We start from the raw sequence: 24,040 nt of genomic DNA on the forward strand, positions 1-24,040 counted from the left end.
TATATTTTTTAAATGTCAGGGACAATAAAAACCTGCTGAAGTGCTAAAATGTGCACATTTCTTTGATTTGATACAGGGAAGATAAAGTATAGAAAATGTTTTAATGGAAACCCAAAGTCTATAATGATGTCAAAAATCATTGATCTTTACTGGTGGGCTGTACATTTTAAATCCTCATATTTTATAAATACGTCAATGTTTCAGAGCACACTCGTTTAAATGTATCCTTAAAGGTGCAAACGAATGCACTGAAATAATATGTAACTTGTTCTTTGATATTTACATAGAAGGTATGTAACTTTATTAAGTGCAAAATGATCCAGAAACGTTTTTACATGTCCATTTACAACCCAAGGATTTATCCTTTGAATGAAATGATCTATTTTTGCCCTATTTAGAAGGGTCATCATGAATAATAATGTTGAGCTTTGCTCTGATTGGCTCTACAGCTCTTGCCAGTAGCTGTTTGGGCGTACATCTCAACTGTAACATCACACTCGGTATTATGTTAAGATTGGCCGGTTTTCCAGCAGTATTTTGCATGTACGAGGTTCACAAAAAAATTTGTAAACAAATTCGTTTGAGGCTCTCAATATGTCATTACCATGTATGTACAGAACTCCTATTATTCATCTATGCCTAGGTAAATACCGTTTTTTATCCTATGGCACCTTTAGGGTTTTTATTGTAAAAGCCAAATAATTTACATTCTGATTTCATGGGGACTTTAAAGTGATTTTCCAGGCGGGATAGGAGTAAAGAGATGGTTTTGGAAATGGTGAGGGACTACAGGGGGCGCTGCGTCACACCGGAAATCTCTGCTATGACAACTGCACGCGCCGCTGTTGCAGGCTTCCAGCTTTGAATTCAGCCGCGCATTTCCTGAAACAAAGTCTGAGTCTGTAGTAAAAACATTACTGTATAGTACTATTTAAATACATTTGGACATTTACGTAGGACGTAAGATTGGAAGTCTGGTGGTTGTTATGGAACTGTGGAAAACGGAGAGGCTAAACGCGCCGTCGGATTTCATGAAAGCTCCTGATGGAGGTAACGTTAACGTTAAACAAACAAAAAACGAGATAATCAAGTGACAGCAGTATCGTGCTGTGTAAAGAGTGTTTTTGTAATAATTGTTTAAGTTTGTTTGTATTTTATTGTGAATCCATCGAATGTGACAGTTATGTAAGTTTCAGTGCCCCTGTTGCTCTGTTGTAGAACATTGCGTTAGCAACGTAATAGTCATGAGATTAATCCTCAGAAAACACCTACTATGCATACGTGTTGCCTGGTGAACGTTTTCATGTGTTGAGGGAATACCTCTTACACTTGTCTGGCTACCAACCTGTCTGTCTGTGTTTACGGTTACATTAATCTCGAACTGTCTTTTTGTCCCATAGGACCTATCGGTAATGCTGCTCCTTTGATGACGCCTGCTCAGTTTGCTGGGCTTCCTCTGGCTGTTCCCACAGCCTCACATATAACAACTATCCAAACCCCGCCCCCACCTGCAGCTCCACACATCACACCCTGCAGACCTCCACCACCTTCTACATTTGGTGGGTTGGCATTGGGCTGGAAGGAGACTGCTGGAGTCGAATTGAGGAGTTCTGTCCATCAAAAGCACCAGAGTGAGAACTTGTTACAACAGCTTTCCGATCACAGGTACACAAATGCAGTATTACCTCACATACATACACACACTTGTTTTATTTGTTGATGCCTAAAACAGACAGTTTTTGATTTTGAGTTTCATGCTTCTCTTTCTCTCTCAGGCTGATTGAAGATCAGAGAAGCAGTTCAAAGGCCCTGCTGCAAGAGATGGAAAGCTTAAGAGAAGAGAAAGAAGCGATGAAAGGAGAGATGGAGCGTCTGAGAGGACGAGTGGAATGCTTAAGAGAGCAGATCAAAGACCAGCAGGGCCAAATAAACAGGTTCAAACATTTAAAGTAACTAACTGCAGGTCTGTTAGGCCCTGTTTATACCTAGTATAAAATGCATTTTGGTTGATCGGATCACAATTGGACAAGAAAGACACATTTCCGTTCACACCTGTTGTTTTAATTGGTCTCTTAAGTTCACTTTTTAGGCCGTTTCTGTCATGATTACTTTTAGGGGATGGTCTATTGGCGAGAAACATCCTGCACAGAGTTTTGTACATGTATATGTAAGTGCTTTACTGGATATTTCAGAGCAATTGATGAAATAAGTTTGTGAAACTTTCACACGCTTGCAAAATTATGGAGATGGAGAGCAGCAGCTTTAGTTTTTTCTATGAAATTATCCGATCCTTGCCTCAAAAACCGTAATGTGATCCGAACTGTGAGTTTTGCGATCTGTCACAGCCCTACTTTGAGGCGATGGTCTGTGGAGACTGTGAGACAGCGAGTCTCTCTGCGGTCATTTTAACGTGAACGGGGGTAATGACGAGGTTTAAATGGACGCAAAATAATATTATGTCGAAGTCCGCTGCTTGTGTTGTTAGTAAACATGCTGCACAGTGTTTTGTACATGTACAGTCTTGTTCAAAATAATAGCAGTACAATGTGACTAACCAGAATAATCAAGGTTTTTAGTATATTTTTTATTGCTACGTGGCAAACAAGTTACCAGTAGGTATAGTAGATTCTCAGAAAACAAACAAGACCCAGCATTCATGATATGCACGCTCTTAAGGCTGTGCAATTGGGCAATTAGTTGAAAGGGGTGTGTTCAAAAAAATAGCAGTGTCTACCTTTGACTGTACAAACTCAAAACTATTTTGTACAAACATTATTTTTTCTGGGATTTAGCAATCCTGTGAATCACTAAACTAATATTTAGTTGTATGACCACAGTTTTTTAAAACTGCTTGACAATTCATTCACATTTCTTGGTTTTGCTTCAGAAACAGCATTTTAGATATCACCCCACAAGTTCTCAATTGGATTAAGGTCTGGAGATTGGGCTGGCCACTCCATAACATTAATTTTGTTGGTTTGGAACCAAGACTTTGCCCGTTTACTAGTGTGTTTTGGGTCATTGTCTTGTTGAAACAACCATTTCAAGGGCATGTCCTCTTCAGCATAGGGCAACATGACCTCTTCAAGTATTTTAACATATGCAAACTGGTCCATGATCCCTGGTATGCGATAAATAGGCCCAACACCATAGTAGGAGAAACATGCCCATATCATGCTCCATGCTTCACTGTCTTCACTGTGTACTGTGGCTTGAATTCAGAGTTTGGGGGTCGTCTCACAAACTGCCTGTGGCCCTTGGACCCAAAAAGAACAATTTTACTCTCATCAGTCCACAACATGTTCCTCCATTTCTCTTTAGGCCAGTTGATGTGTTCTTTGGCAAATTGTAACCTCTTCTGCTCATGCCTTTTTTTAACAGAGGGACTTTGCGGGGGATTCTTGAAAATAGATTAGCTTCACACAGACGTCTTCTAACTGTCACAGTACTTACAGGTAACTCCAGACTGTCTTTGATCATCCTGGAGGTGATCATTGGCTGAGCCTTTGCCATTCTGGTTATTCTTCTATCCATTTTGATGGTTGTCTTCCGTTTTCTTCCACGTCTCTCTGGTTTTGCTCTCCATTTTAAGGCATTGGAGATCATTTTAGCTGAACAGCCTATCATTTTTTGCACCTCTTTATAGGTTTTCCCCTCTCCAATCAACTTTTTTATCAAAGTACGCTGTTCTTCTAAACAATGTCTTGAACGACCCATTTTCCTCAGCTTTCAAATGCATGTTCAACAAGTGTTGGCTTCATCCTTAAATAGGGGCCACCTGATTCACACCTGTTTCTTCACAAAATTGATGACCTCAGTGATTGAATGCCACACTGCTATTTTTTTGAACACACCCCTTTCAACTAATTGCCCAATTGCACAGCCTTAAGAGCGTGCATATCATGAATGCTGGGTCTCATTTGTTTTCTGAGAATCTACTGAACCTACTGGTAACTTGTTTGCCACGTAGCAATAAAAAAATATACTAAAAACCTTGATTATTCTGGTTAGTCACATTGTACTGCTATTATTTTGAACAAGACTGTATATGTAAGAGCTTTCTCTGATATTTCAGCGCAATTGATGAAATAGGATCACGCAACTTTCACACGCTCGCAAAATGAAACCAATGAAAGACGCGGAGATCAGCCGCTTTAGGCTTTCATTGATAAAACTAAAGATAGCGTTGTACACAGTTTTCACTCTAGAAGTCAGAAAAGACGTAAAACACTGTGCGTAGTACCACAGATTCCATAAATGGGCGGAGAGAAGGCGATCTCTTCAACCACATGCATTTACACTACATAAGCAATCCGATCTTAAGTGTTTTCGACTACCTCTGAATGTGGTTGAAAGTTTTCGAAAGTGGATGAGCTCAAAACGTTTTGAACACCATTTACATATGTCTTTAGCGTTGTCCACTTGTGATCCGATCGACAAAAACACATTTTAATACAAAGTGTAAACAGCCTCTGAATGTGGTCCAAAGTGGATGAGCTCAAAAATTTCACACCCGGTTTACACCTGTATTTGACATCTTCCACTTGTGATCCGATCGACCAAAACGCATCTTAATACCAGCCAATAAGGTTCAATGCGTGATGTGATCTGTTTATGAACTGAGATGTGTTTTTTATGTGTGTTTGTGTGTGTGTAGGCAGTGTACAGAATGTGATGAGTTACAAAGTGAATTGAAGAGTTGCAAGACTGAGCTTAGTAAAAGCCAAGAACAGGTAAATGCTCACATACGCTCCCTCCAAACTCTGTTGATAAGAAAATAAAATGTGTCACATCATAATGCTACTTTCTAAGTGTGACCTAATTTTTTTTGTGACTAGTGTTCGACCCTGAAAAGCCAGTATGAATTGAAGCATCAGTGTTTGGAGAAAGAATTACAGGACTCAAAAGAAGAGAGAGAAAGGCTGCAACTCAAACTGGAGGATCAGGTAAAGCTTGAAAAGCCATGCAGTATCCCAAAAAGGATGTAAAATCTATAAATGTCACCTTATTAGATAACATTAAAAAACATGCTGGACCTTTTTATTAAGACTAATTTCACTTTAAAGGGATAGTTCGCCCAAAAATGATATTAAACCCATGATTTACTCACCCCCAAGCTGTCCGAGTTGCATATGTCCATCGTTTTTCAGACAAACACATTTTCGGATATTTTAGAAAATGTTTTAGATCTTTTAGTTGATTAAATGTAATGTTACGGGGTCCACGACCTTCAAGTCCAAAAAAAGTGCATCCATCCTTCACAAAATAAATCCAAACGGCTCCAGGATGATAAACAAAGGTCTTCTGTGGGTAATCCGTGCGGTGTTGTTGTAGAAATATCCATATTTAAAACTTTATTAACGAAAATAAATACTTTCCGGTAGCGCCGCCATCTTAGACTCTCTGTATTCAGGAGAGAGTATTAGCGTAGTGTACGCACTTTTCTTAGTGACATATGACAAATTCGGAGGGCGGGGGCACAGAGCACCAGCAGAGAAGCCTCCGTAGGCTGCGTAAGCTCTCATCCTGAATGCGGACGCGACTAAGATGGCGGCGCTACCGGAAGGTATTTATTTTCGTTAATAAAGTTTTAAATATGGATATTTCTACAACAACACCGCACAGATTACCCTCAGAAGACCTTTGTTTATCATCCTGGAGCCATTTGGATTTATTTTGTGAAGGATGGACGCACTTTTTTTGGACTTGAAGGTCGTTGACTATGGGTGGACCCCGTAACATTACATTTAATCAACTGAAAGATCTAAAACATTTTATAAAATATCCGAAAATGTGTTTGTCTGAAAAACGATGGACATATGCAACTCGGACAACTTGGGGGTGAGTAAATCATGGGTTTAATATCATTTTTGGCCGAACGATCCCTTTAATATCTTTTAAACCAACTAGTCCTAAGGTCCTTAATTAAATTTACATGTTAAAAAAATATGTTCACAGTGTTCCCCAAGTCAAAATAATTTTTAGGGGGCAAGTTTTTGCACTTTAGTTTCCACCAACGCAGTGTGTCTAACTCTTAATCACTTTGAATTTCAGCACGTGATTGCTGATGCTGTACAGGAAGTGACCTCACTGAGGGCCCAATTACAAGAAGTAATATCAGAAAGAGATGACCTAAGGAATCAGCGGAAGTGAGTGAGATTACACTTGCTGATATTGCTGTTTCTGAAGGTGAAATTATCATGAGTATTTATCTGATGTGAAGTAATTTTTGTGTTGATGCAGTGCTCTCAACATCTCATTGTTGGAACAGTCTGAGTGTCTGCAGAAACTGCGCCTATACATTGGCGGCAACATCACAGAGAAAAAAGAGGAAGAAGACTTCAGACAACAGATACAGGTTTGCATATATTCGGGAACATGCACTGAATCTTAAACTGGATACTATCACAGTAGGTACTGAATTAGATGAATACTGTATATTATGAATGAATTCGGAAGCAATACATTCGCCATGTTGAAACGTTACATGCCATATGTCACCTTAACAAGAAGTTAGTCATTTACTGGAATGACGTTAAACAAGCGCAATTTAACCAAAAGGGACAGCTGTTCCATATTTTACTATTTGATATTTGCATTACCGCCTCTCCTTCTTCTTCGTTGGATTACTCCTCTCCCGGAGGCTCACGGAATAGTATCCATCATATAAACACTAGGGGATCTTGCCAGAAGTAGTAGTAAGTCATCCGGGTACTTTTCGTCTGCTGTTTTTCGAATACTAATTCAGACATACTACTCGCCTTGCCTATTGCTTTTCGCTTACTGCATAGTCATTTTTGGAAATTGTTTTATTTAACTGCATCAAAACCGATTTAAATTGATTTTGGTATTTATATAACACAATGTACTTGATGTCTCTCTATTTTTAAATAAACTTGTTAAAAAAAAATTATAATTGTGTTTGTAGCATTTGGAGAAGGAAAAGGAAGCCCTGTCTCTGTCTGTCCAGCTGTTGAATGTCAGAGTGAATGCAGCCAATGATATTCTTGCTATTCAGGAGAAAGAGCTGGGTGAACAGGTCGGATAACACATACACACATACATACTGCATACGTACAGTACATATACACGTGTTCGGACTAAATGGCTATTAGAGCCTGACTGATTTTTTTGAGGGTCTCTGATGCTGTTTATTAGTACTTATTGTGTGTAAATGTATTTAGGCGCAGTCTGATCCACTGTATTCTGGCTGTAAAGCCGGACAGATGTTGAGTGTTTGGAGACAGAAGGTTTTCATGCTGCTTGTTAAACTACAGACAAGGGATTTGCAACTCCACTCTGAGAGAGCACATTTACAAAATATGGTAATGTAAACACATACTCACAGATAATGTTTATACACATTCAGTATACATCACTGCCTCCCAGTGTCAGTGTTTAACCTCTTTATATACTCACTGCATGCATAATTATTATGCAAGTCAATAATTTAATTAGTTTTTTCCAAGCACATTTAACCAATTCCAAACCACACCAATCTTAATAACTAACACTAATAGTGTTAATAAATATAAGTGATATATTATTTCACCTGACATCTTGTACCTCTGGAGACTTTAGGTAGAATGCAATTCTGGAAAACTGTAGGGCTGAGCCTGGTCAGTACTTGGATGGGAGACCACCTGGGAAAAACCAGGTTGCTGCTGGTAGTGGTGTTAGTGAGACCAGCAGGGGTGCTCACCCTGTGGTCTGTGTGGGTCCTAACACCCCAGTATAGTGACGGGGACACTATACTGTCAAAAAGCACCGTCCTTCGGATGAGATGTTAAACCGAGGTCCTGACTCTCTGTGGTCATTAAAAATCCCAGGATGTCCTTCGAAAAGAGTAGGGGTGTGCCCCGGCATCCTGGCCCACCTTGCCCATTGGCCTACTAATCATCCCTCGTGGTTGAGGAGATTCCCCCGTTCATATGTAAAGCGCTTTGAGTACTGAGAAAAGCGCTATATAAATGTAATGAATTATTATTATTATTATTATTACTTCATTTGGACAACTTTAAAAGCAATTTTCTCAATATTGGCGCTTTTTCATTGCGTAGTACCCCACGGTACTATGGGGGGTAGCTAGCACAGGTTAAGCTAATCTACATTATAGCGATGACGCTGTAGTGACGATTTTCTCAGACCAATCAGTGATCTACTGTGTTTTCGCCTCACATTTGGTATCAGCTCAGGTCGCTTGGAACCCCAACCGAGGTGGTACGAAAAAAAGTATCGGGTACTATGTATTGCAACTAGGGATGCAACGATTATAGATTTTGATGTTACGGTTATAGTCTGATAAATAATCACGGTTGTACGGTTATTATGGACTCATTTATTTTACAACATTAATGTAAAAAATCACATGAATACATTTTTTAACAATTGCTAAATTCTTTTGTATTTTCAGTTTGTGTATTTTTTCTACAATTCTTGGACACATGATAATAATAATAACCTAGCTGGCTTTAATAACCTGTAGGCTATTCATTTTAATGATCTTTTGAATAAATGTAATTTTATATTTGGACTGAATAAATGTATATTATTTGGATTTTTCTGAAGTATTAGTAAAAATGATAAGAGCCTCTCAAAATGAATAATAACACAGGGTCATCCAGGACTCGGTACTGCGAGTCATTTTGACAGGTTTAGCTTAATATTACACAAAAATCAAATATAAATATTAGGACTGGCAGCATTAACATGTTAACTCATGCTATTAATTCATTAATCATTAACACGTTAAAATAATTCAACGTAATTAAATGCAGTCAGACCACCAGGAGCCCCGCCCGAGTTTGATTCACGAGGAGGAGGTTTTTAATGCTGCACAGACCGATTGGAGTGTGGCTCTTTCATGCACCCATGCAGGCACACACACACACACTGATGCACGAACAACCAAGAGACGTGTCACGCGCACATATTCTTTTGAACGTGGAGCTTTGTCATACAGTGCGCTAACGAGCATGTCGCACGCCGCACGCGCCTCTTGGTGGTTCGTGGATCTGGTTTGTGTGTGTGTGCGTGAAACAAAAACACATGGTGTGTCTCGGAGGCTTTACGGTTACTTAACCGTGACATTTTAAAGTGCGGTTAATAGTGAAACCGGTTAATCGCTGCATCCCTAATTGCAACCAATGGAAAAGCTCACAAAAGTAAGCTGACCCAACCCAAACTAAACCAAACCGTGGGGTACTATGCAATGGAAAAGCGCCATTATTAGATTTTTGAGTCCTCAGATTCCAGATTTTCAAATAGTTGTATCTTGACCAAATATTGTCCTATCCTAACAAACTATATAGTAATGAAAAGCTATTATATAAAGCTGTGTAGTATTCATCTTTCAGATGATGTATAAATATTTAAAGAGTAACTAAACCCCTGGTCAGAGCCTGACTCCACACACTGGCAATATTTGAAAAATGCAAGCAAAGTGGGCAGACCCCAATGGAGATAGAGGGGACGAACTGAGCTTGTACCAAGGGTGTGGTGAGCTTGAACCGGCTTAGATAGGGTTGTACCGCTTGCATCACTCAGTACCGCAACATCCAACAGGAAAATTTAACTGCAGTAGCCACCGTTCAACCTGAAGAGACATTTTTACACCATATATTGTAGCATTAAAACACTTTCACCCAAATGCCAAAAAAGTTACTCAAATCAATGAGCAGCACTAATAAAGCCCCATTCTTACAGATCATTAACTAAAAAAAGTTGGTTTAGGGTTTAGTTACTATTTAAAAATATATGACCCTTATGGCTGTTATTTTGGTCATGGAGGATCACAAATGTGTTTGGAAAACAATGTGATTAAAATATTGACTTGCATAATAATTATTCAACCATTGTATTAGCCCCTACAATTGATTTAGAGGCATATTTTACCTTTCATGATGGCATAAGTTTACGTCTTAACTAAATTTTAACTGTTCATTTCTAAATTTGCTACCTATTCTGACTGCTGTAAATGTGTGTGTAGGTTTCTTCTCTACAGCAAGAAGTCGAGTGCTTGCGGTCACAGAACGGTGTACTGCAGCACCACATAGAGGACAAAACCGCTCAGTTGGAGCTACAACATGTACATGCTCAGGTACTCATACACATGTTGAAAGTTGTGGTTGTAGGGCCAGTTGTAGGTTGAAAGGGTTATGGATGTGGAATCATATCTTCATTTGTCTTTGTCTTGACATAAGAGTTCTTTATGATTTAAGAACATACGGCAATTCAGGGCTCAACATAAAGGACTGCCCGGTTGCCCGGGGCAAACGTGAGGGATGTTTGTGCCAGTAAAAAGTATTGTCACTTGCGTGATCGGGCCAGTACTTCACCTTCAGTCACTAAAATATATTTTCATCAATGTATAGTATTTTAAATCTTGAAAGCAGACATTTACTTGGGTAAAACACGACGAAAGAAACAATGCAATATTTTGCACAGTTTGCTGTTAGTTTACAGCTAAAGCAGAAAAGTTGGGAACCTTTTTTTGTTAGAAAATTTCTGTTGTATATGTATACAATTATATTTGACTTTTGAATGATTATTTTTGAATATGTGACACTGACAGTTTTTTATTGGGGCCAGTGAAAATTTTGGCAGGGCAAGTGAAAACCTGAACCATTTAATATAAACAATTATTTGCGTTGAGCCCTGCAATTGTTTCTCCAATTTAAAAAGTGCATTTTTAATTTTTCAATCTGCAAATTTGGATTTTCTGTACCAGTTAATTACTAATATGCTTCATTACTATATTGTATACTTTATTTTGACTTCATATATATACTGTATTCATTTATTTTAAGTGCCTCTTTAATATAATACATGGATGGATTCATTATTTTTTATTTTATATTTATTGATCAGTCATAGATCAGCAAATACAGAGAGTTACAACAACATGAAGCATCATTTAAATATCTTAAACCGCTTACGTGTGAATGTTTAGTCACCAAACATATAAAGATCCTTTTTGTACATCCCTGGTCATTTTAACTTCAGCTTGAAATTAAAAATTTCTGCTTTATTCACAGTATTTTGGATTTTAAGAGGGGTTAAGTTTTGTGAGCTTTGGGCTTGTTTAGCATGATGTCGCACAAGAATACGTCTTAGTTCATCTGTAATTACTTTCCACATGCATCCAGCTGATCAGCTGTTATATGGCGACAGCACTAAAGCTATTCATTTAAAAGCCCGGAGGCAGGTTTGTGTTTCTGACAGCTTTTGTGCTATTTTTGTGTGTGTTTGTATCTAGGGATTAAAGCAGCAGTTGGACAGTGCTTTAAAGGAGAATGCCCAGCTGAAAGAGCAGAATAAGAGCACAGAGAAATCCCTGGTTGACATTAGTGAAACAGCACACAGGTAGCACAAACGCTAACGATCAATATATGTAACCTGTTAGTAACTGAGACAAACAATTGTGGATTATCTGATTAGAAGATAAGAGATGTTAGAGATTAATTACTGCAATTAAAACTAGTAAATAGCATCACGAATTTTTACGAAAACAAAATGTGTGTGTTTTAGTGCTTCCATCTCAGCAGTGTAATGTTCTCATTGGCTGTGATATTTTTTTTCATATCACATAAAAAAAGCTCAACGCTGGAATCTTGTCATGTTGCGTCTGGTTCGGACGACATCTTGGTCTCTTTAGATTTAAAATGCACTTTTAAATACCAACATATCTGGCATGATTAGATTAAAGCTGACTGTTTCTCTGAACAAACCCCTGAAGATGTCTCATCCATAAACATCTGTCTCTTTCCATGTTTGTCTCTATCTCTGTGCCTCTCTTTCTCTATCTCTCTCTGTCATAAGGGTGATGTCAGCCATAAATGTGAAGGCAGGTCACATGGAAGCAGTTCAGTCTAGTGTAAGTCAGCTCAACCAGAGACTTGCCTTTGCTGCTAAACGACTGGACACAGTGCATGGTGAGATTTGTCATCTGGTTTTGGGGTGGGACTGTGTAAGTGTGTTTCACTTTCAATGTGGCTGGTTTGTCTGCAGGGCTGCTGTTAAGGAAAGAAGCTCTGTGGAAAACCAAACAAGCCACAAGATCGCCAGAACCGTCTGTGTCAGAGAGGTATGGCACATGCAGACAGCAGCTCTGTGTCATCATAGCCAAAGAATCATGGAGTTTAATTGAGATTCATTTACACATTGAGCGAATTTTCAGGTCATTTTTTATCATCATAATATAGCAGTTGAGAACTAAAGCTAAACAGGGTAATAAAAACCCTCTTCTATTACAACGTCATTTCAGATTCAGACTATTAAAAGTCATTCAAATCTATTCATATTGAGTGCCACTGAAATTATTTATCAGGGGTTGTAATAATGTATGTAAAAAGTATGTTTTATTGACTGAATTTTACTGTCAAGGTCACTTTTGGCTATGTGTGGAATAGTATATTAACATACAGCACAAAACATTTCATTTACTTTATAAGGGTAATTTTTTTATTGATATAATCAGAAAGCTGAATGAATAAGCTTTTTATTGATGTATTGATTTGTTAGGATAGGACAATATCTGGCCGAAATACAACTATTTGAAAATCTGGAATCTGAGGGTTCAAAAAAACTTAAATATCGGGAAAATCGCTTTTAAAGTTGTCCAAATGAAGTCATTAGCAACAGCATCCACTCACAAAAATAAAGTTTATATTATGTTTGTTTAATAATTCAAATGAAATGTATGCTAGGATATTTACAAAATATCTTTATATAATATCCTAATGATTTTTGCATAAAAGAAAAATCAATAGTATTGACCCACACAATGTATTTTTGGCTTTTGCTACAAATATACCCATGCTGGTTTTGTGGTCCAGGGTCACATATTTCCCTAGATGTAAAGACGGTTTCAGCAGTAACCACATAAACAAACAGCTTTCGTGGAACAAATGTAACTTCCGGTGAACTTCCGCAAAGAATCCATAACAATAGAGTCCTTTTTAGAGTAGTTTATTTCTAAATCAAAGCAAAATAACAAGTAGATTACCTTATTTCAAATCATAGCTAAACTGTATCAAAAAACAACACAAAGCTAACACTACGGTGTAAAATGTGTACTATATATAATGTATACAATGTTAAATGGATAGTTTACCCAAAAATAAAAATTAACAAATAAAAATCGGCAGTCTCCCCTTGTCTTTAGGAAACCAATTGTTTTTTATTTTCAACAAGGTATTTTTTCCAGAATTCAGTTTAGCCACTAACCAGACAATTAAACAAATAGAGACTGGAACTTAAAGGAATATTCAATTTTCTTAAAAGAAAAATCCAGATAATTTACTCACCACCATGTCATCCAAAATGTTGATGTCTTTCTTTGTTCAGTCAAGAAGAAATTATGTTTTTTGAGGAAAACATTGCAGGATTTTTCTCATTTTAATGGACTTTAACTCTTTCACCGCCAGCGTTTTTAAAAAAAGTTGCCAGCCAGCGCCAGCGTTTTTCATGATTTTCACCAAAGTTTAATGCCTTCCAGAAAATGTTCTTCTTTAAATAAATAAACATACAATATACCAAATGAAAGAACAGACCCTCTGCTTTCAAACAAAAAAAACCGTTTCATCCTACCTTTAGTGGTTCTTTTGCAATCAGCTTTTGAATATGGGTAGGTTTTTGCAAAAACACCATATTTTGAGCAAAAAGCAAAAATAATTCCATATTTGTGACGGACTTTTCATAGAGATCCCATTCAGAGCGATCTTTAAAACGGACACGGACATGCAGCAGCTTGCCATAGGGCAATACTTCCGGTTTTAAAAAGTTGCGGAAGGGCGCCACCTGGTGGATAATAGCGGTATTGCGGAAAGACGGAAAATCTCGTCATTGGCGGGGAAGCGTTTTCTCTTAATTGACGAGATATCTCGTCAATGGCGGGGAGAGAGTTAATAGAGCCCAACATTTAATACTTAACTCAACACTTAACAGTTTTTTTCAACGGAGTTTCAAAAGACTATAAACGATCCCAAACGAGGCATATGGGTCTTATCTAGCGAAACGATTGTCATTTTTGACAAGAAAAAAAAATCCACTTTTAACTTGTTTGACTCTGTGGACCCTGTACCGGGGCCAGAATTATCTTATTTTGACTTAATATAAAATATTCCTTTAATTTTTAATGGTCTGTCATGGACCCAGTACCACATATGAGATACTGTTTGAAAGCTTAGACTCTCTACTTTCTGCAGATATGCATCACTTTGAGATATGTTTTACTGTAAGAAAGTTATTTAGACTTAATTTACACTATCACCCCCCCCCCGACAATTTATTATATGATTTAATATTCACATATTTCATATTTTTCAAGTATGACAAACATGGGCAAGTCTTATATCAAATGAAAGCTCTCATTCTCAGGAATAAGGCTACATCATTAATAATCTCTATTATTAACACACATCCAACAATCGTTGAATGAATAATAAGGTTAAAAATTGTCTTTTATAAACATATGGGAAACTTGAGTGTGGACTGCCTCAGATAGCACAGATAGCCACAAATGATACACCATCTTTTATCTTAGGTCCTACTCTAAACAATGAGTCCATTCACAGCATTTTCTTTGGTTGTGTGCATAATTAATCCCTGGCTATTTATTATATGTGCAAAACAAAAAATTAATATTTATATGAAAAATGTATTTTCGCACCCTTCAGTAAAATAAGAATATCTTTTGAATGCGACATGCTAAAGAGTTCATTGTCTGCAGTCTGCTAGAGTACCCAGAACCAGAGTTATACACTATCAAAGACAGTATTTACAACCTAAAAAAGAAAATTTGGTGTTTTATCATATGAAAAACAACATAAATAACAATATTTGTCACAAACAGCAGCTTTTTATGTAACTTCAAAGGGGTTTCTTTAAAATGATATAAAGAAATTGCATTTATTCCACTGTATGTGGTTATGGTAGCACTTCAAATGTTTTTTGGCAGAAATTGTACACCATAAGCGTATTATTCCTCCCATCAGTTGGAGTAAAATAACTTTTGCATTTATTATGATAGAGAAAAAATTCCTTTTTCCTCTGTAAGCTGCCAACTGCTGGAATCAAACAAAACTGTCTGCAGGTTTCGTTACCACTCTGGGCCAGAGTTATACACTTTTAAATACAGAAAAAAAACATCCAAAAGCGCCTATTTATTTTTGTGTTTATTAGAGGACTGACAACACATACAACCATGTTGAGCACTTTTAACAGTGTTTTATGTAATTTCAAAGGGTTTCCTGTAAAATGATACCAAACTTTTGTATGTGCACCTCTGCATGTGGGTATGAGAAGCTTTTGAAATTGGGTAGGCCAAATCCAGGCGGAAATCCCCAAAATAGCCTCAGAGTGTAAGAGGTTAAACCACAACTTTACCTCCCTACCTACTTCACTACTCATTTACGTTAGGTCCCACTGGACCGGACCTAGACGAATAGTTGTGGTTTAAAAGAGCATATTTTTATTTTTATTGTCAAAAATGAAAAATGTTTAGCTAGATAAGACCCTTATGCCTCGTTAAGTGTTGAGTTGAGGAAGTTTTCCTCAAAAAACATAATTTCTTCTCGACTGAACAAAGAAAGACATCAACATTTTGGATGACATGGTGGTGAGTAAATTATCTGGATTTTTCTTTTAAGAAAATTGAATATTCCTTTAATTTCTATCCAGACCATATAATTGTTAACAAAAACAAACGAAAAAAACAAAAACTAGGTGGGAAAACATTGTTGTAAACTGAAATATAAATTAAAATGAGGCATTAGAAAAAAAAAACTAACCAAAACTGTAATGTGTGTTTGGCAAATCTAACTAAAATATAATAAAATTATAAATTAAATGTCCTTAGTTTTCATCTTTGTCAATGTCTTTTATAGAGCAAATAACGTCTATTTCTTGAACAGCTTTACACAATCACACATCAAAAAGTGGTATAAAAATATTTTTTAATTTTGAATATAATTTTGTCAGTGTGTTAATGCCAACCGAGAAGCGATTGCTACTTTAGAAAGTTAACTAGTGTCAAGTTTGAGGTAAAATGCCCTTTGGTTTGTTGATGTCAAAACACTATAAGCTGTGATTCGAATATTAAAGGGAAATTCCTTTTTTTTTGAAAATATGCTCATTTTCCAGCTCCCCTAGAGTTAAACATTTGATTCTTACCGTTTTGGAATCCATTCAGCTGATTTCCGAGTCTGGCACTACCACTTTTAGCATAGCTTAGCACAATACATTAAATCTGATTAGACCATTAGCATTGTGCTAAAAAATAACCAAAGTATATTTTTCCTATTTAAAACTTGACTCTTCTATATTTACATTGTGTACTAAGACTGACAGAAAATTAAAAGTTGTGATTTTTCTAGGTAGATATGGCTAGGAACTGTACTCTCAAACTGGCATTATAATCAGTGACTTTACTGATGTAACATGGCTGCAGCAGGCGTAGTGATTACGCACTGCTCGAAAATAGTCCCCTTGGTTACTTTCAATGGCAGGGGACTATTTTCGGGCAGTGCGTAATATCACTACGCCTGCTGCAGCCATGTAACATCAGCAAAGTCCTTGATTATTACCCCAGAATGAGAGTATAGTCCTAACCATATCTGCCTAAATAATCACAACTTTTAAGAATCAAATGTTTAACTCTAGAGGAGCTGGAAAATTTGCATATTTTCAAAAAAAGTGGAATGTCCCTTTAAATAATGTTATATCATTTGTTTACTCTTACACTGAATGTTTGCTGCTTCAGTCCAGATGAGTAGGCTAATTGTATAGGGTACATTTAGTAAAGTGTGTGAAAATTGTACAGCTGTTGTATTTGTATAGGGTTTGAATTCTGTAAATAGGTTGAATACATGCGGTTCATGTATGTCTTCTTTAGTCTGTTGGTTCTTAAGGTTTTTTATTGGCACACGTCACTTACACATTTTGCACTTACTGTGAAGTGTTGATACATAGTTGTGCCCATTTTATGTACTGGTTTTATTTTAGAATTAATATTTTCTCAAATGTTATGATTTTTTGTTTAGTTATTATTACACAATACTTTTTCTGACCTTTTTTAATCAAGCCCCTGACAAATAACCCACATTACAAAAAAGACTAAAACTAACACTAAAACTAATAAAAATGAAAGCATTTTCAAAAAATAAATTATAAACTAAACTAGCAAACACACTTTAAAAATGAATTCAAACTAAACTGAATTTGAACGAAAATAAAAACTAAAGAAAAATGCAAAACTATAATAACCTTGGTTCAGACGACATGCGATGTTTTAAACTCAACATTGATTAAAAATGTAAAATTCATCTTGCTAAATTAAACACCAATAATATATTTAGATGACAACAGTCATTGTGCTGCTTTTAGAAGTGTTTACTGCTGCATGATATATACTGGTATAACAAAAACAGTAGGCAGTAATGAGTGCGAACTTGCATGTGGTAGGAAGCATGCTGGTATTTTATTCTGAAATGCATTTTCTCTATTATAGCTTAATTAAGGGCCTCCAGGCTGAGGTAGCCCTGTTGAGCGCAGAGAGAGATAAACTCACGCAAGAGCTCAAACGCACACCAGACCTTATCCAAGCATCCCTGTTTGAACTCCAGCAACAGCGTATGTACATAAACTTTAACCAGACAGTAAACTTAGAAGATATGGAGAGCCATAACTGTGTCTGTGCCCTCTGCAGATGAGAGAGAAGTGGGACTCCTGAAGGAGGCCCTGTCATGCAGTAAAGAGGAGTTGAAGGTATCAGAATCTAGCCAGATGAAGATACAGCGGCAGTGTGAGGAGCAAGAGGGGACCATTGCGGAGCTCCACGATGAGGCCCAGAGATTAAAACAACAGTGTGATTCAGGTATGAGTGTGGTGATTCTCAGCCATTAAGGTCAACATATTTTTGAAAACTTGCTGAAAGTGTGTCTGTGTGCAGTTCTGCATAGGATGTCAGACGTCGAAAGCATGTGTACAGAGAAGCTCAGAGACATGGAGGCTCAACTCAACACAGCAAGGAGAGAACATACTAAAGCAGGTGCACATTAACAAACACAGGGCATGCTGTTTACTTCTGAATGAAGCTCTGAGTGTCTCACACGCATTTTGTTTTTCATGCCTGTGTGCAGTGGTGGCTTTGCGACAGGTACAGAGGCAGGTGGAGAGGGAGAGAGAGCAGATGAAAGAGGCAGAGAGAGAGAGAACCGAACACACACACAAGCAGATCACACATCTGCAGAAACAGCTGAAACACAAGGACAAAGACCGCAACCTTCTCCTGGTGAGTGATACACACATTGACTTCGATTGACTCTCTGTCCTTTACTGTTTGTTATTTTGTATGTTCATGCAGGCTGTTGTTCAGGAACAAGGTTTAATGAATGAATATAAAAGCCTCAGAAGATCAGCCATTCAAACAACTGAAGCCTTAAAACAAAAACATCACCCTGAAAGCAGGAATTCTCCAACACCTGAAAGTAAGCTCATGTTCGCACTCACATAATTATTATTGCAATGTAAACATTGCATATTACAAACAAAACTGGGAATTTTATGTACGGTCATACTTTTTTGGTGTTTCTTTACACTCGCTGCTTCTCTCACAGGTCTCCTGGGGACGCTGCAGGCTCTTACTGCGGCAGTGATGGGCAGCTCAGAGGAAGAGGATGATGAGGAGGGTCAGGCTTCAAATGTAACACAAACACCCGCTGGTCCTGATACACATAAAGAATTAGGCTAAGCACGCCAGTTGGTTCTCCCTCACACACCCTCGCTGTCTGTCACCGCACATTCATAGGGTTTGATGTCTGTTTTATAATTCAATAAAAAGGTTTTTGTAAAAATTGCACTTTTAATTCGTTTCAAACAGCCCTTCAGAATTACAAAGATGTTTATTGGCTCATATTAGGGCTCTCAATCGATTTAAAATGTTTAATCTAATAAACACTTAGTGCTGTTTGTAAATGTAGAAATTTGGGATAGGGACTTATTGACCATCCTTCTGGAGCAACTGGGCTTTAGTGTTATACTAAAGGCATATTCAGCAACTCAATATGGAATTATTCCAGTGTATGTCCCCAATCAATCCTCGCTCCTAAGTTTCTTCCTGAATATCTTGTTTCACTCAAATATAGGCCGGATGACTAAAATAAACCGGCTTGGTTCTTCCTGTCGTATTTTTCCGGATCAGGTTTAAAAAGGAATAGTTCACCGGAAAATTAAAATGATCCCATAACTAACTCACCCTTATGTCATCATCCCAAGTACTTTGTAATGTTTTCAAGCCGAAAAAAAGCACATACGTCCAAATAGGGTGAACAGACGGGAAAGTCCCGAAATCTAAGCTGCCGTCCTGAATCCCGAAAATTATACTGAAGAAAAATCATGGGTAGTTAAAGTCTGATAAAACAAGAGCGAGGAGGTTGGTTAAGTCATCCTGCAGCCAGCCCCCGCCAGCTGCTCATTGGCTGCAGCATCTTGTTTGTTTGTTTTATATATATATATATATATATATATATATATATATATACTGTAGGCGCCCATTTAGATATGCACTGATAAGGCACGGGAGTGCTGGAAGCAGTTAAAACCTTCGCGAAATATGCTGACGTCGAACCTCCACAACCTCGGTAGGCTATAGCTCAAGTGTGAATTTAAAGTTGTATTGTTTCTATTAATTTATCTAATTCATCTATATGCACAAAGACAACAGGACCTTTTTGTCCCCTCTTTTTTTATAGAGTAGATTAAGAGAGCGAAAGTTGCAGCAGCCGCAAGGACAGTTGAAAGTGCAGGCAGTCGCGTGAATGAGTCAGATTGGTCGAGGGCGAGGCACTGTGTTTAAAAAAAATACTTTAACGTTTTATATACATTTATATGCATATGTACTTATATTAATAAAAATATGATCGGTTCAGTAACTTCATTTTGAAATTCTTTGTCGTCTATTATTAAATAAAAGAAAGAAAAATATTATTGTATGATCTAACTATTATTGTATGAAGTATAAAATACTTTTATAAGTATTACATCAATTTATTTATATGCATATGTACTTATATTAATATGATTGGTTCAGTTTGAAATACATTATCTTTTATTATTAAATAAAATAAATAAATTAAACTATTATTGGATGACGCCTCGGTCCCGAATTTCAGCCAATCTCATCTGGTCACCCTATGTCCAAATGACTTGGCGAACTAGGGAAGCAATACGTTTGTTAGAGAAAACAATTTATATTTTGAGCTTATTTAGCAATAAGTATGTTGAGTTTTATTACGTGACATACATGAACAAGATGAAATTTGACCTACCCAACATACTTTTCATTTTCTTTAAGAGCTTCTCCATAGTGTGTATCCATTAAAATGTAAAATCACTTTCAGAGAACTTTTGGAGTGTAACTTGTAATTCAGCCTAAGAGATTGTGTGTTTGCGTGTTGTAGAGAACAAGGCATCAATCACTGACTGCTTTTTATCTTTATAAAGCTATAATCCATCTTTCACTGAAGCACAAACTTTTCATTTTCCCTTAAGACGCACAGTCTTGCCCTCAATGAAAACTGACGTTGCTCATATAACTATTTTGCTGAACTGCAGCTGGCCTCTGTGCTTTTCCTGAAGCACAAAGAGCTGCCATACAAGATTTGAATGGATGTGTAGGGAATGCATGGAAGTGTATAACTAAATAGATGCTTGACCCACTGCAGCTGCGGGTGATTATGTAATTGCAGGTACATTTGGTGTCCAAAGTGTCATAATTTTTGTTTTTTTTCAAATGGTTATTTTTTACATTTTTTTTACTGATCGTCATGGATCACAAGATGTTACATTCAGAGTGTGAGTGTCTCTGTTACATACTGTCATCAACACATTTACCCTACCTTGGTAACAAAGTTTGACATTTTTAACTATATACACTTTTTACAAAAAAAATGGCCTGTAATATCTTTAAAATTACTTTGGACACCAAATGCACCTTCAATTATATGGTTTCTGTACAAACACTATATTATTATATTTGACCTCCACAGTACAGAAACTCTAGGGCATAACCCAGCCTCACAAACTCACACGCACGCACGAAGCTTTCCTCTTAGAGGGTGCTGTGCAGTTGGGGTTCAGACCTCTAGCAGACGGACCGCGAGCTGCTGACAGGGCATATTTGCGTATGTCACACAAGGACAGGGAGAGTGCTTTCCTGGGGGGAACTTTTGGAGGACGGACAAACAGATGAGTGTGCAGGAACTTTAGAGCACCACTGCTTTCCCTAAGGGGGGTAAATGGAGAAACTTAATGATGGATGAGGGTTTTATTTCTTCTGATATCTTAGAGCCCCTCGTACTTCCTCGCTGTTTGTGTAGGAGAGAGACTTTGTGCTGTACTTTTGCCGACAGGCAGAGTTTGATCTCCTCCTCTCTATGATGTCATCATGGTCGCTGACCTATCAGAGTGTCACCAAACTTTCTTAAGTCCCACCCCCAGAAACTTTATTTGTCAGTGATATTTAAATACATTTCGAAAGCTTGCAAGTTTGTGGGAAATGTCACAGGAATAGCCTTAATGTGTTTGTAGGCATGGTGTAAAGTTTAATTGAATCCCTTTTTAGACAAAATCTATGGAGACAACTGATTATAAAACCTCAGGATAAGATTGACAGATTTTAATTGATAGCTGCTCTTAATAAAATGTTCAAGTTGTATCACAGGCAAAATCTGCAGGCTGTTCATAAACATATTAGCATAGATTTTACAGCCCGTTTGCATCGGCAGCGCATTGAACATCATAAATAAACCTCCCCTGTCTTTACCGCAGCAGTGAGTGCTCTGCTTCTTAAGCAATCTTACAGTATGTGTGTGTCTGTCTGGGACAGACTATGTTGTGAATGTCTTTATCTTTTTGCTCAATCAGAGTTATAAAGTCTCAATAATTACTTTGAGTCATTAGCAAAGATTATTTGTGACTATTAAAATATACTGTGTTGCAAAAGCAACATTAAACAGCATTTGTATTTAAACAGTAATACAAAATGTATCACATGTAATACTGTGAAAAATGTAACAATGTGTTTGTCACGGCCATGTTTTGAAGTAAATCTGATTTGTGTGTGAGAGATGGCATAAAGACATTAGCTGTGTGTGCGTGTGTGCGTGCGTGTGTGCGCGTGCGTGCTCAGGGCAAGACTCTATGCTTCAGTGGGCTGGCACTGAGGAATCTCTGCCTGGAAAAAATGTGAAGAAGAAATGATGAAGAAAAATAAAGAAAGAAAGAGTGATGGCTGTTGAGGCTGTGTGTTACGGTGTGTGTGTTTGTAAGACTGTGAGTGAGGGGAGTAAAGTGAGACAGACAGAAAAATGACTGCTTCACTTTGGTTGCTTATGTATTTATTTCAGGATACACGTGTGCTATGCTTTGTAAAATATTCTCGCCCTTGTGCCATTATTTCTAAAGTGGACTGTCAGCATCACCTCATTCATTTTTTGATAATGTCTGAAGCACTTTTCACACCACTAGTTTAGACTGAGATGCTTTGGCTTTTGTTTAAGGATTCATCCCGTTAGTAAATAGAAAGGAAAAGAATTGCAGGGAAACTTTAGAGTTGGTGCTCATGAGAGGATGCAAGTTCTGAATTTGTTTCCGGTCAGCAGTCGCGTACCAACAGTGCGCTTATTACCGATAAGTCAGTGAGTCATTTTATCTTGCTAGCTATTGTTGACATTTCATTATTTTAAAGATCAGCTGTCATGGTTGTGATTAATTTAAGGACATTTATAAATAGATAACCCATTTTCTTACATCATGCAACTTTAAAGGGACACTCCACTTTTTTGGAAAATATTTTCATTGTCCAGCTCCCCTAGAGTTGAACATTTGATTTTTACTGTTTTGGATTCCATTCAGCTGATCTTTGGGTCGGGCGGTACCACTTTTAGCATAGCTTAGCACAATCCATTGAATCTGATTAGACCATTAGCATGACGCTCAAAAATAACCAGAGAGTTTTGATATTTTTCCTATTTAAAACTTGACTCTTCTGTAATGACATTGTGTACTAAGACCGACGGAAAATTAAAAGTTGCGATTTTCAAGGCAACATTATTCATGATTTCCGAACATTTGCATTAGGAAAACTGTATTGTATGCTTTCACTTTACTTCAATAATGCTTTTATAGCGATTAATAACTATTATGACTCACAATAAGTCACTCACAACATAGCTATTAACAACAATATAAAACAATTCAGTTATTTGACAAAGAACTAAATCTGCATTACTAATAAGTCATAAATAACAATGCAGGCTTCGTCTTTAAAAATACACTCCTGGAAATATACGACTGCGTAATTAATACTTAAATTAGTGTATAATGGATTATAAGCATTCTCATTGAAAAGTATCGCTTATAAGTAATGATATAAATATTATAAATATAATAACTTTTCTTATAATGGGTTATAGGTGGTGTTGTGTCTTTAAAAAATATATTTATAGAATAGTAATAATTACCTAAAAACAATTATAAAGGGTGCTTTAATTTATTATAAGCATGGAATTCAAAGAAAGTGTTACCCAAAATTAAAAGTTGCGATTTTCAAGGTTGATATGGCTAGGAACTCTCAATCAAGGAGTTTGCTGCTGTAACATGGCTGCAGGAGGTGCAATGATATTACGCAGCAGCCTAATAGGAGGGGACTATTTTCGAGCACTGCGTAATATCATTAGTACACAATGTAACTACAGAGGAGTCAAGTTTTACATATCGAAACTCTTTGGTTGTTTTTAAGCGCGATGCTAATGGTCTAATCAGATTCAATGGATTGTGCTAAGAAAGTGGTAGCGCCAGACCTGGAGATCAGCTGAATTGATTTAAAAACTGTAAAAATCAAATGTTTAACTGTAGGGGAGCTGAATTTTTTTTATATTTTCAAAAAGTGGAGTGTCCCTTTAAACATTTATTGTTCCCTTTCCAGAAATAAGCCAATAGAAATTGCATACTGCCTATTTTTTATTTGTGTACTGTATGT

General features: G+C 37.1%; 1 protein-coding gene across 1 annotated transcript; it reads left to right on the plus strand.

The window, feature by feature from the left end:
- Nucleotides 1–816: 816 nt before the first annotated feature.
- On the plus strand, nucleotides 817–20,081 carry cchcr1 (coiled-coil alpha-helical rod protein 1). Its single transcript, XM_065250514.2, has 19 exons — nucleotides 817–1,050; nucleotides 1,401–1,665; nucleotides 1,776–1,934; nucleotides 4,658–4,733; nucleotides 4,839–4,946; nucleotides 6,055–6,149; nucleotides 6,244–6,358; nucleotides 6,929–7,039; nucleotides 7,185–7,325; nucleotides 9,989–10,099; nucleotides 11,258–11,364; nucleotides 11,821–11,933; nucleotides 12,010–12,085; nucleotides 17,510–17,631; nucleotides 17,708–17,875; nucleotides 17,951–18,049; nucleotides 18,141–18,292; nucleotides 18,365–18,488; nucleotides 18,618–20,081. Exons 1-19 carry the CDS (start codon nucleotides 987–989, stop codon nucleotides 18,749–18,751), a joined length of 2,340 nt encoding a protein of 779 aa, XP_065106586.1. The 5' UTR covers nucleotides 817–986; the 3' UTR covers nucleotides 18,752–20,081.
- Nucleotides 20,082–24,040: the final 3,959 nt, after the last annotated feature.

This window comes from Paramisgurnus dabryanus, chromosome 5 (genome assembly GCF_030506205.2).
Source record: "Paramisgurnus dabryanus chromosome 5, PD_genome_1.1, whole genome shotgun sequence".
NCBI classification, from domain to species: Eukaryota; Metazoa; Chordata; class Actinopteri; order Cypriniformes; family Cobitidae; genus Paramisgurnus; species Paramisgurnus dabryanus.